This window comes from Emys orbicularis, chromosome 10 (genome assembly GCF_028017835.1).
Source record: "Emys orbicularis isolate rEmyOrb1 chromosome 10, rEmyOrb1.hap1, whole genome shotgun sequence".
Taxonomy (NCBI): Eukaryota; Metazoa; Chordata; order Testudines; family Emydidae; genus Emys; species Emys orbicularis.
In genome coordinates this window covers 48,205,100-48,217,964 of record NC_088692.1, presented here as the reverse complement: position 1 = coordinate 48,217,964, position 12,865 = coordinate 48,205,100, and the positions used below count along the sequence as shown (strand labels likewise).

The 12,865-nt window shown below is 56.8% G+C and overlaps 1 protein-coding gene across 1 annotated transcript in view; it reads right to left on the bottom strand.

The window, feature by feature from the left end:
• Positions 1-665: 665 nt before the first annotated feature.
• The window catches only part of LOC135885063 (maestro heat-like repeat-containing protein family member 1), a 36,546-nt gene continuing 24,346 nt past the window's right edge, over positions 666-12,865 (bottom strand). The window contains exons 26-37 of the mRNA XM_065412698.1: positions 11,942-12,098; positions 11,686-11,852; positions 10,869-11,000; positions 10,610-10,724; positions 10,095-10,250; positions 9,729-9,911; positions 9,219-9,371; positions 8,231-8,365; positions 7,887-7,956; positions 4,054-4,121; positions 992-1,102; positions 666-674 (exon numbers count right to left, since the gene is read on the bottom strand). Coding sequence (XP_065268770.1) covers positions 666-674; positions 992-1,102; positions 4,054-4,121; positions 7,887-7,956; positions 8,231-8,365; positions 9,219-9,371; positions 9,729-9,911; positions 10,095-10,250; positions 10,610-10,724; positions 10,869-11,000; positions 11,686-11,852; positions 11,942-12,098 — 1,456 coding nt within the window. The remainder of the gene's footprint in view (positions 675-991; positions 1,103-4,053; positions 4,122-7,886; positions 7,957-8,230; positions 8,366-9,218; positions 9,372-9,728; positions 9,912-10,094; positions 10,251-10,609; positions 10,725-10,868; positions 11,001-11,685; positions 11,853-11,941; positions 12,099-12,865) is intronic.

Here is a 12,865-nt window from a genome sequence, read left to right as displayed (position 1 = left end):
GAGCGGGGCCGCCCTCCCCCGGCGCTCCGGACGGCCGGGGAGAGTGGGGCCGCGGCCGGGCTCGCCGCCCTTCCCCCCGGCGCTCCGGCCGGCAGGGAAGAGCGGGGCCTCCCTCCCCTGGCGCTCCGGCCGGTCGGGGAGAGCGGGGCCCTGGCCGGGCTCTCTGCCCTTCTCCCGGCGCTCCGGCCGGTCGGGGAGAGCGGGGCTGCGGCCGGACTCGGTGCCCTCCCCTGCTGCGCTCCCCACGGGGGGGCGGCAAAAAAGCCAGAGCCGGCCCTGGATTCATGTAGTCTCTTACGCAGTGTCCTGCCTTGAAGTCTGGTTCCAGAGGCTTGGTTGGTATCTGTTCACCATCCACATACAAAGCCACAAAATTAATATCATAATGTTTAAAATGAAAGGGATTTTTAGCGTAATTTCCACTAAAGGCATCATTACCCACAAACCCTAGGACAAGCATATTGGGTAACTGTCCCATGAACAGGTTCTCCTGGTTACTGACCCTGCTGCTCGCGGGGATGCTAAACACTTTCATTCCCACACGGTCCACAGGATATTTAGCATTAGCGGTAAGCAGGGCCTCCGCGTGCCCCAGATGGATACTCGGGGCCACCTGTACTTTCTTCCCAAAAAGGGACGCTGATACAATGCGCCGTTTAAAGCATTCAGCCGCACTGCCCATTAAACAGAAAGCGTCTTTACTGCGCGTCAGTTTAATTTTCACATCTACTCTGTTCAACAAAAGTTTTTCTTGGAAAAACAGGTCGCTGTGTAGATGACCCAGCAGCTCTACCGTTCTGCTCTGGGCCGTCAGCTTTGCACGCCTCACAAACCCTAGATTCCCGCCATCCAACTCCATTTCTTCATGTTGTCCAGCAGCGTCTTTGTAAAACAGGCCAGTGGAAAATTGCGTGGCGAGGGTGTCGTCGCTGTAATTGAGCACTGATTCTATAAAGGCCCTGTAAGGGTAACAGTTGTTGCTTTGGCTTACGAGGCGGTCTCCCAGCGTGACATCGAACTGACTGAAAATAGAGGCCATGGGGTAATTCACCAGGCCCACCACGGCGTCCTTGGCAAGTTCAGTTCCGTCTCCTTTTATAATCTTGCAACACAGGTACAGCAGCGTGTTGTTTAAATCCATATAATCTATGCCATTCCCTGCTATAAAAAAGTCAATGGGGGCAGACTCCGTAAACAGCCCATAGAGGCAGCACCTCGATGTAGATGCTTTTCTCGATGCTGGTCTGCGCAGGGGCTATTTGGAACAAGTCTAGTTCGGATTTGGTGCACTCTTCAGACCGGCAGTGAACAAAAGCCATGTTGATTAAAATATGTCTCTTTTACCAGGCAGAGAGCGTCTCCTCTTTCACCCAGGCTTCCTCTTGGACCTTCGCTTATGGTCAGCCCTGCATGTCAAAGCCCTTCTTTTAAAGGGTTTCGGGGGACCTGTGCGTTGCAGGTATGACGCATTTCTCTTTCTCTTCCTCCTTTTAATGTACATCAGCCCCGATCCTGCCTGTGAAACTGTATTCCCCACCTTCTCCAGAACAGCACGGGAGACATGACCTACCATGTCTTTAGCTATGTTCTGAGCGGCGGTTTTTACGTGGGGTTTAATAATCTCTAGCCCCCTCCTCAAAAGTGGTAGGGCTTTTCGAAAGAGGCTACGAAATATTCCACCCACACCAGCTCCATACATCACGGGGGCCCCAGGATATCCAGGAAGGGCATATCCAGCCTGGGCTTTGTAATACTTCCTGTAGATGGTGGGGTGGCCGTAATTTTTTAGGATCGCCATAATAGTGTTTTGCTTTTTAGAAACCTCGCTCTCTCCACGGACGCAGATGCAGCTTGCCGATCACCTTGCCGAAGCGAAATGAGACGCGTCTGTTCTGATCTGTCTTTATTTCAATGGTGATGGTGTCGATGTGGTGTTTACTGACAGGGACGTAATGAGGTTTATCGTAGGTGATGGTAACAAACTCGTTGTTCCTTCCTCGGACAGGGACGCAGCGTAACAGGGGAACAGAAAAGTCCCCCACAAACTGGTGTTCTACGATATCCGTGTTCAGATACAAGGAGTTAAAACCCCCTGTGATGTTTGCTGAGAAGGGGAATTTTTGGATGCTGCGCTTGGGGCCCAAACCCAGAATGTTAGCTAGCTCCCCACCGGCAGAAAACATATATGTAAAATCGGCAGATTTAAGTCTCACTTTTCTACCCACAGGGTCGTAGTTCATGACCACCTCAGGGGGTCCGGGATGACGAGCCACGGTGCTGTGCGTATGATCCAGTAATTCGGGTGTGGTCGAGTAATAACCTCATTGTAGGATGAAATTCCACGTCATATCTCCAAAGGTGATTTCGAAAGGGGTGTCTTTGTTGATAGTATTCCAGCTGTGCGGGTATTGTATTTCCACTAACCCCACCTCCCAGGCACCCGGGGGATCCAAGGGCTTAATTAGCCGTATTGTAAAGTTCGAGCTGGTGTTTTGGGGAAAAACTGCAGAGCTGGCATTGCTGGGCAAAGTAATGTAAAACCCGCCATCGCTCATTTCTCTCTCTCTCTCTCTCTCTCTCTCTCTGTCTTTGCAGGAGGAATCGTTTTTGTTCGTGTCTAAATGTCACAGAGTTGAGAAGCTTCCACCCAGCTGTTAAACTTATCGGGCCACCCCAACCATTTCACCAGTAGCTGCTTTTTTCTCTCTTTTCCTTTCTCCGCTAGAACTTTTTCAATCCTGTAAATCCTGTCTCGTTTGGGGTTCACTTTTTGTAATTCTTCAGGGTAAAAAGATCCAGTAACTGTCTCACCCTCATAATCTTTTAAGCGGTATACAGGTCTCTGGCCCCTGGTTACAGCTTCATGCATTATGAATATCTCATCGGTAAACGTCTGTTCATAACCTTTTTCAAAAGCTCCTTTGGTTTTAGATAGTCTTACGTGGTCACCTTTTCTAAAAGGGGCAACAACCGGTTTTATTTTAAAACCATCTCCGTAAACCGTTTTCCATACCTTCAGAGAATTTGAAGGATTAACATCAGCGGGTCTGGTATGTATAGTTCTGTGAAAGCTCTGGTTGTAACTCTTTATAAAATCAGGTAACACGTCAATGTAGCGAAAAGTGTAATGGGCTGTAAAATATCTCCACATCCTAGTTTTTAAAGTTCTATTAAATCGCTCCACAACCCGTGCTTTGACTTCATTATTAGTAACAAAATGGTGAACTCCATGCAGCTTTAACAATCTGCTTAAAGGTTTGTTTAAACATTCTTTCCCCCGATCGCTTTGTAATTTTTGAGGCACGCGACCTGCGCTGAAAATAGCTTTAAAGGCCTTGGATACCTCACCACTCATCTTGTCTTTTAGGCCTAAGGCCCAGGCATATTTGGATAGAATGTCTATCACTGTTAACATGTACTTAAAACCGCTGTTGTGTTTGGAGAACCGGTGCATATCCACCAAATCTGCCTGCCAGTGCGCATCCACATCTGAAACAATGGTCTTGTTTCTTTTAAAACGTATTCGAGCCGGTTTGTGTAAAGTGTAAGCATCCTGGTTTCAAAGCCAAGCACTTACCTGTCTTCTATTTAAAGTTTTACTATGCCTTTTGATCACTTGAAAAAGAGGGTTCACCCCGCCGAAGCTCCCAACTTCCCCGGGGGTGTAATATATTTTCTTTAACAGCGCCGTCTGTGTAGACATGACTGTTACTGGTACCGTCTTTTACTAACACAAGTATGGAGGGGGACACATTCATATTGACACATTTAAATAAGTTTTATTAATGGCCTGGTTTAACACAACATTTTACAGCCGCCTGTAAAAATGGATGCCATAACCCCTACCATAAGGGAGTCTGAGCTGGTTCATTCTTCCAATGTGTAAGTTCTCAAAGGCCTCTAGAAAGGCATCGTCGAGCTGTTGAGAGATTTTTCAGAAAAGAAACAGTGTAAGCACCCCCACTGCTTGTTTTTAGATTTACGTAATCCCGGGTCGGTTCCTAACCCCATTACACCCCATCCTTAACCATCACTTCTTAATCATTCCTTTACCTGAGCGAAGTCTTTTCCGTTCACCTGTTCCGCCGGTGACTCCTCCAAGCCATGATCACCTTCCACCTCTAGGGGGGTGGACAATGAGAGGCCATCACACTCATCATGGTGCCTCACGAAGGTTTGGGTTTCGGGTTGGGTTCCTGCGTATCCATCAACGGTTGAGTCAAAGGGCCCCCGTCGGAACTGTTGCTGATGTAGCGTTTTCTCCACACGAGTCCAAAGGTGCTCGGGGGTAAAACTAAGTCTGAAGTTCTCACGGGAGTGGTGGAGGAGTCCATGTTTCCATGATTTCTAAAACACGCGTTCTTGGTAAAAGATGGCCTCTTCTGCCTGGCGCTGGGAGTTATGGGGTGATGGTGCTGCGCTCTGATTGGCAGAGGGCACTGGGAGGAGTTCTTAGAGGGGTCACACGACCCTCTTCTGGGCAGTTCACCCTGTCCCAGAACCTGCCCTATTTTGGTCACATATGCTCTCGGGGCGGTCCTATGCAGCCGAAACCCATCGCGATTGGTAGAGGGCGATGGGAGGAGTTCTTAGAGGGGTCACACGAACCACTCCTGGACGGGCCACCCTGCCCCCAAATTCCTCCCCGTTGGTCAAATCTCCTCTCGGGGTGGGCCACAACGGCTGAAACCCCTCCTGGTTGGTAGACGGAGGTGGGAGGAGTTGTTAGAGGGATCACATGACCCACTTCTGGACAGGTCACCCTGCCCCGGAACTCTCCCTGATTGGTCAAATCTCCTCTCGGGGCAGAGCTATGGGGGAGAAACCCATCCTGATTGGTAGAGGGCAGTTGGAGGAGCTCTTAGAGGGGTCACATGACACACCTTGCATCCAGTCATGTGGCCGCCTTGACCGTGGAAGTACTACCCCCATGGGGCAGGACTTCTGTGACAGATGGGCAGGTTTTAAGGGGTCAAGGGGTGGGGTTAGGGTTTGACTGACGATAGGGCCCTTCCTCCTGATTGGTAGAGGGAGGTGGAAGGAGTTGTTAGAGGGATCACATGACCCACTTCTGGACAGGTCACCCCGCCCCGGAACTCTCCCTGATTGGTCAAATCTCCTCTCGGGGCAGAGCTATGGGGGAGAAACCCATCCTGATTGGTAGAGGGCAGTTGGAGGAGCTCTTAGAGGGGTCACATGACACACCTTGCATCCAGTCATGTGGCCGCCTTGACCGTGGAAGTACTACCCCCATGGGGCAGGACTTCTGTGACAGATGTGCAGGTTTTAAGGGGTCAAGGGGTGGGGTTAGGGTTTGACTGACGATAGGGCCCTTCCTCCTGATTGGTAGAGGGAGGTGGAAGGAGTTGTTAGAGGGGTTACATGACCCACTTCCGGACAGGTCAACCCGCCCCGGAACGCCCCCTGATTGGTTAAATCTCCTCTCGGGGCGGTCCTACGAAACCCATCCAGCTCGAAGAAGTGTGTGTGGGGGGGTTACTTTGTAAATTATCAGCTTGGTCCAGGCCCGCCTCTGCTGCTATCTCAAGCCCTGATGGTACCTCTAGTACTAGAAGAGAACCGGTCTGGGACAGATCTCTCTCCAACAACCTGTGTGATAAAGGCAGAAGATGCACACACAAAAATATTAGCTTCTCAGCAATGTCCTTGTCGTCTTTAATTGCTCTCTTGAATCCACCCGTTCTTTCACAGGCTTCTGATCTCCTTAAAGTGTTTTTTTAGGGTTTGTCTATAGCCCTTCAGTTATTTGCTCTTCACAAGCCATCTTAGCACTTCTACTTTCCCGCTTACATGCTACCTGCTGTAATTTAGGCTTCTGTTTACTCCCCATCCTGCATCTTTTAAAGAACTTGTTCAGCTCAAATAAACTCTTGGCTCTTGCTATTATTAGTGGCCTTGCTGGTTAGGAGCTCGCTTCACTACAAAGCCAATGTAAAGAGCTCAAACTCCCTCTCCCTAAGCAAGAGCTGGCCCCCCGCAGTTTGTCCTCGGAGGGGGAGGGGCAGGAGAGTCGCTTTTTAAAGGGAGTTTTCTGACAGCCAGGGTCACATGTTGGGCGAGCCCAGGCCCTGCAGCCGGAGTGAAGGAAATTCTGGCTGCTGCAGCCTTATTCCACTCTTGCTCTGTGGATTGGGGCTGTGAGAAGTGACGCTGGGTCTGCTTGCGGCCTGCAGTTCAGCCTGCGACTCTACGCCACCCCCTGCCCACCCTTCTTGGGCTGACTGCAGCCTCTCCAGGTATTTAAGCACCAGGCCTAGGATAGCCTGCTCAGCACCTGGCTGGGTTCTGCCTAGTGAGCAGCTGGCAGGGTCAGCCTCTGACAGAACTAATGCCCGTGATGTGGGGGAGGGGTTGGACTGCACACTCCAGCCCTGGGATGTGTTTCCTCAGCACCTGGCTCTGTTTCCTCAGCTCTGGTGCAGCCCTTTGGGGCATGATCAGCTGTTGAAGACAGGGAGGCTCAGAGCTAGAATTTCGTATCCCCATAAGCATAGCTGGGGCGGGGTGGGGGGTTGGGGTGGTGTCAGCTGCTCCGTGCGTGCAGGGGCTCTTGGAGCTGCCACTTGCAGGGGGCAGGCAGCAATCCAGGCTGGGTTCTGCAGAGTTAGCACCAAATGAGGCTCGGAGCAACCCCCGGCCTCGCCCTTGGCTGGGGCTGCTCAGAGTCCCTGCCCGCGGCACCGCAGCTGGTGAGGGATTAGGGGGAAAAGTCTCCTCCAGCAGCCGGGTCTCCCATAGGAGGTGGTTTCCCTCCCTCTTGTGGAGTCCACCCCCTCTCTGCTTGCCACTGCCCCCTGCCTGCCAGGAACGACTCACTTCTGACTCCCAGATCCTGCTGACCAGCCATGGCTCCTGCCTGGGCCAGGATGGGAACACCCCACAGGGCAGGGAGTTTCAAACTATAGCCGGGGAGAAGATACCCCAGAACCAGCCCCAAGGGTTTTCTCCCTGCTCCTATGCTCTGCAGGTCACTCCAACTGGGTTCTGGCTCCCAGCCACCGTGCGATGTGGCTGCTGCCCCCTGCCCCTAGAACCCTGCCCCGATTTCCCCCCGCCCCTCCTCCCAGCACAGCAATACCCCTCAGCCGTGACTCACAGCAGGGTGGGTGGTCCAAGCCTCCTGCTCTTCTCTGGCTTCAATTGCCCATCATGTATCCTAGGGGAGGCAGGCGGGCCTGGTTATTTAACAGCATGCAGGGCACCAGCCACCGCTTGTATTTCTGTCTTTCAAGGTGCCCCCCACCCCCAATCCATCCGGGCAGAGGAGGGGAAGGAGCTGGGTGGAGAGTCAGTCCCCAAGATTATTGGGATCATTTTGCCTTTGGCCTCGTGCCCCACAAAGGCCAGGAGAGGTGTTGTGCACACAAGCCCCACTGGGAGTTGGCGTGAAGCACAGTGTGGCAGAGCTGCTGCCCTGGCTCTTTGCCTGCATGGCTGGTGGTAGCTGGGGTGGGCAGGGCTGGGGCTTCCTGTCAATCTCTGCCCTCCCTGTACAGGCTGCAGGGGGACCTGGCTGGGGCCAGTGCCTCGTGCGGGGTGGGGGGGGGGAACCAGGGTGAGACCTTTGGGAGGCAGGATCTCTCCCTCGGGCCTGCACCTGCTGCAGGTGCCGGGCTTGCCCAGGGCCAGGACAGAGGAGACCCTCTGGCCGCAGAGCCCTCCCGCATCTGGCTGAAAGGAGTCTTGGTTCCCCCTTTGTCCCAGGGAGATGGGAAGAAGCGGGTGGGGGGGGAGTTGGGTGTGTTTGTGTGTGGGCAGAGGAGGCCAGCCCCTCCCCCCCGTTGGCAGTGTGCATGTGGCACTGGGCCCCGGACTCATGGGGCAGGGAGGGATAATAGGAAGTAGAGCTCCAGCTCTTTTCTTACCTATCAGCTGCTGGGCAGCTGCTGCTCTCAGGGCAGCCTTCTTGCTCAGCCTCCCTGGGCAGTCCTGGAGCTGGGAAGCCAAGAACCCAGTTAGTCCCAAGCCACACATCCTCCCCAGGCTGAGGGGAGCTGCCTGCTAGGGAGGTGAGGAACCCCTGGCTGTCAGAGCCCTCTCCCCCTTGACTCCTCCCATGGGACAGAGATGACTTGTAGGGGAGCCACCCTCAAGGGCAGGGGATGGGGCTGAGTCAGTGAGGGGGCTCCCTGGAGCAGGGAAGCTCCCTGTGTGCTTAGGTCCTCCCACCCCCCAGTCCTGCAGGGCCCACACCCCAGAGCTCACTCACCAGGGTCCTGCAGGCTTCGCTCAGGAAGGCGGGGATGGCGGGGGCCGCCCCCTCGGCTAGCTGGCTCTCCACAAGCGTGCGCAGGGGCTGGTAACTGAGGAAGGGTGCGCAGTGCAGCAATGCCACCCTGCACGCCTGCCGGAGAGGACGAGAAGGGACCTGGGTGAGTCCCTGAGCGCAACGGGCTGCCAACTCGCAGGCTCTGCGTGGCTTGGAGAGACTCCGCTGTGCCGGAGCAGCAAGGAGCCACCTCTTTGCAGAACCTCCTCTGGCCTGACGGTTGTTCCCCAGGCCCCCACAGCCCCCATCTCCAGCTTGGCTGGGTTGAGGGGTTGAGGGGAGCCAGGCCCGAGTGCTGGGGCCGGGGAGGGACACTCCTGGAACAGGGAAGGGGCCATTCCCTGTGGGTCCCCGGTGGGCGGTTAACAGCACTGCCCGGTGACCAACGTACTTGGCCTCCCCTCAATCCCAGGCACTATTGGGGGCTGCTACTCGGCTGGGGCGCGGGTGGTGGTGGGATTTCTGCAGGAGGCTGGTCATTCCCAGACAGGAGCTAGCACACAAGTGAGGGCAGGGCAGCAGCAATGGAGACCCAATCGGCCTCAGCGACCTGCCCTTCCCTGTGGCCCTGCTTGGGTTAGGTCACTTGCTAGGGGCCAGAGATAGACCTGGACCTGGCCACTAAACAGGGCAGGCTGTAAAATGGAGCCACAGCCGCGGAGAGGCTGGCTGGGCAGGGAGGCTGGAGGTGCCTGTGGGGAATGGAGGAGGAGAAGGAAACCCCACAGATCTACCCCACAGCTACACTCTGAGGGCTGGCAGAGCTCTGTGTGGGGTGGGGGAGGGCTGGATTAGTGGGGGGTCCTGGGTGCCACAGGGCAGCACTGAGGAGATCTGGGTCTTGGAGGGGGGAGTTTGCACCACCCTTGCCATGCTGTTAGAATGCCCCCAGCCACCCCTGCCCCTATGAGCCCTCAGCTGCACTCACCTGGGCCACCTGGGGGTCCCCGTCCTGTAGGTGGATGAGCAGCGTCCCCATGCTCTTCTCCACCTCAGCCCCAAAGAGGGATGACTTCTTGGAAACAAATTTGCTGAGGTGGCCAAAGAGCTCCATGGAGGCCCGCCTCAGGTCGCTGTTCTCCTGCAGACAGGGGGCGCAGGGTGGTTAGAGGGGACAGGCTCAGGCCCTCACATGCTTTGGGAATCAGCCTGGCAGCTGCGGAGCCCGGAGAGGTTTCAGCTAGTTCAAATGACAGGACAATTCTCTGCAAACTCCCCTCCTTCCTGCTGGGCCCCAGGGCTGCTGAACAATTGTGGGCCCAGGGCCCAAGAATGATTGTATCCCTGCCTTCCCTAGCAGAGGAGCTGAGCTGCCTCACAAATCCAGGAATGTGCCTGCATCGGACACTGAGCCCCCTCCACGTGAGGGCAGGTCCTGAGCATCTCCCCCTGTGGGGTGCCCTATAGTGCCATGGGGCCTGCCCTGCTTGGTACTTACATCCTCAAAGAACGTTCTCGCCTGCAGGGCCAGCGGGACGGCGACGTGAGCCTTCAGAGGCGCCTTGGGGTCCCGCAGCATCCAGCAGAGCCCTTCCATGGCTTCCAGAATGGTGTGGGGGTCGCAGCATTCGCACACGGCGCGGACAAAGCTCTCCAGGATCTGGTCTCGCTTTTTCCTGACCTGCAGAGAAGGGGTTGGACGCCTCTCGGTGAGCAATGCTCTGTCAGCCTGAGTGTAACCAGAGTCCGGGCAAGTCAGCCTACAGCCTAGTCTGCTCCATAGGAGCTACAGGCTGGGGAGAAGGGGAACCAGGCGCTTCCTACCCAGCCCTCTCTGCCTAGTCTCCTGCCATTCCAGACCCACCTTGTCCGGGAACTCGGTCACTGCGTTCCTGAGGCCGTGCAGCGCTCTGCCTCGAACGTGGATGTTGCTGTCCTCTGTCCGCTGCAGCATGGCCTTCACAACCTGCTTCCGCATCGCCTTGGGCTCATTCTCCATCAGCAGGGGGCTGCCGAGGAACTAAAGGGACCGAAAGGAGCTGTCAGAGAGGGCTGGGCGAGGCCAGTGGGTCCTAGTCCGGCAGGAGCAAGGGGAAGGGAGTATGATCAGGGGCCAGGAGGTGACATAGATCCGTACTGACTGCTGTTCACGAGGGGCTGGCTTCAGCTGAGCTTAACAGAAGTGACATGTGCAGGGCAGAGCGCTCCCTCTGCTTCCAGTGGGGTGCTCCCAAATCCCACCACAGAGCCCCCAGCAGAGGGATTAATTTACAAGCAATACACCACCAGGACCATCTCTCATTGGCTGACCAGCTATTGGCCCCCTGTTCCATCAGCTTCTGGGCCTGGCTAACCCTCCCCCCGGTTTTCCAGGCTCACCTCTGCGAACAGGGCGGTGCAGGCCATGCGTTCGCCCTCCTGGCTGGCCTGGAGGCTGGGAAGGAGAAGCTTTGGGATGCTCTTCAGGGCCAGGTTTGGGTGGGTCACTATGGCCCTGGGAGAGAACAAGAGTTTGTGTTGACGTGTGCATGACAACCCTGCACATGCCGGAATCCGGCCCGGTCCCGGCCACCCCCTCCCATCTCTGCCCCACTGGGCTCCAGAGCGAGAACGTGACTCCTCCAGCCTCTGTCCTCACCTGCTAAGGAGAGTGAACCCCTCGGGCTGGGCCTCCTCCAGCAGCTGCCAGCCTCGCTCCTGGTCCATTAGTTCCACAGCTGGCTGACTGCCCCTGAGGCGCAGCACCCGCGCCAGGGCCTGCACGGCCATGCTGGGAAGAGAAGGAGGCAGGAGATGGTGATGCGGGGATTCCTGCTCTCTGGGCGGGGTGGGGGGGGGGCAGGACTCCCTTGCTGCAGTACTGAAGGGATCGGGGTGAGCCTAGAAGCTGCCCCACTTCTGCCTTTGGTTCTCCCCCCGCAACTGTGGGGGCAGGGGGGAGTGTCTGCAGATGTGACCTTCGCTCTCCTCCAAAGATGTGAAAATTGCCCCCCCATCCCGCCCAGGAAACTGACCCTGGGGAGAAAAGTACATGCAGTGCCACCCTGAATGCCCTGCTGCCCTGAGCCCTGCCCCCCAGGGCCCACTGCAGAAAAGGGGTGAAGTGGCTCAGTGACAGGCCGGGCCTGTCCCAAAGCCTTCAAAGTAGACAGTAAATAGAGACAGCAGCCAACTCTGCCCTGCTCCCCAGCTCTGCTCCCCCTCCCCCCGCCCCCGGCTCAGCTCCCTCATCACCCTGCTGAGCTACCCACTCTGAGGAGCTCTCCGGCTCCCTGAGTATCCGGGGGCAGTTCTGCCCGCTCCTAAGCACGAGAAGCCTGGCTGATCTGAACCCTCGGTCCCCCGAAGGTGTCGGGGGTCCCTGGACAACGAAGGTCCAAGCAGGAAGCTTCCCTCTCCTAGGGGCTAGCCCAGACACTGCGTGGGTGCTGGGATCCATCGGCCCCACACATTACCTGCGTGGACTGGTGTCACTGGGCAAGTCCTGCTGGGCTCCCGAGAGGTGCCGTGCCGGGGGGCAGGCGATGGCGAGGAAGCAAGAGGCGAACAGGTCGTCTTCGCGTCCCTCCAGCGTGTCCGCTTGCCCCAAGGCCCCGATCAGCTCCCACAGGCCGCATGTGGTCTGGAAGGGAAAAGATACAGTCAGAAGACCGTGGCCGTGCGCAGAATGCAGCCGGGAAAGAGGGCTGAATGCCAGCGATGGGAACTTACCGCCGGGGGCAGCCGGGCTGGCTGGGGGCAGCTCCTGTCCTGGGTCTGTCCAGGGTTAGCCCGGCCCTTCTCCGGGCTGTCGTAAAGCAGGATGTGCAGTACCTCCCTGGTCAGCATGGGGTCTGCACCTAGGAATCTCCAGATGGCCTTGATGTGGCTGTGACGGACAGAGGGACGGCAGGTAAGGAATTCACACAGAGGACGGGCCCAGTTGGTACACACCGGGGATGATGCCCTCCGAGGGGTGACGGGCCAGAAGCAGCAGGTTGAGCCTGCTGGTGGCTGACCTCAAGGCCCTTCAGGCACTGTCCAGTCCTAAAGGGTTCATACCCTCCTGCCTGGGCACTGCCAGGGGGCGCTGTGTCACAGAAAGGGATGGGTGGACGTGGCCAGACTCACTTCTCCCAGCTCGGGGGCCCCCTCCCTCCCTTGCTGCCTTCTCCTGATGGGAACCAGAGGGGCTGGGGTTAGAGCCCCCATGGGGGAAAGCAGTGACTCTGGGCTCAGGGGTGGGGGCTGGTGTGAGGAGGTGCCCACCCTTGGGAGGGGCTAGGGCTAGGTGCTGGGCTGGATCTCCTGAACTGGGGGCGGGGGGGGGGGCACAGAGTGGGAGCTGCGGCCAAGGAGAGCAGGAGCTCCTTCCCCATGGGGCAGAGAGTGGGGGGTTCAGGAGGAACAAGGCTCCAGTTCTGGCCACGCCATGGCTCTGGGGTGGGGGGTTTGGAGAAGGCTGTAAAATGGGCTCTGTGCTTGTCGGCTCTGGGCAGGATGCAGGGAAGGCGCTGCTGGCCCAGGGGAACCTGGCAGGCTGGTGAATCGGAGAAGACCAGCCTCTAGGGGTGGGATGAGACGTCTAAAAGCGTGCGGTGATGGGGAAGATACCAGGCTGGGATTCCAGGGGGGAGAGGGCATTTCCCAGCTGGG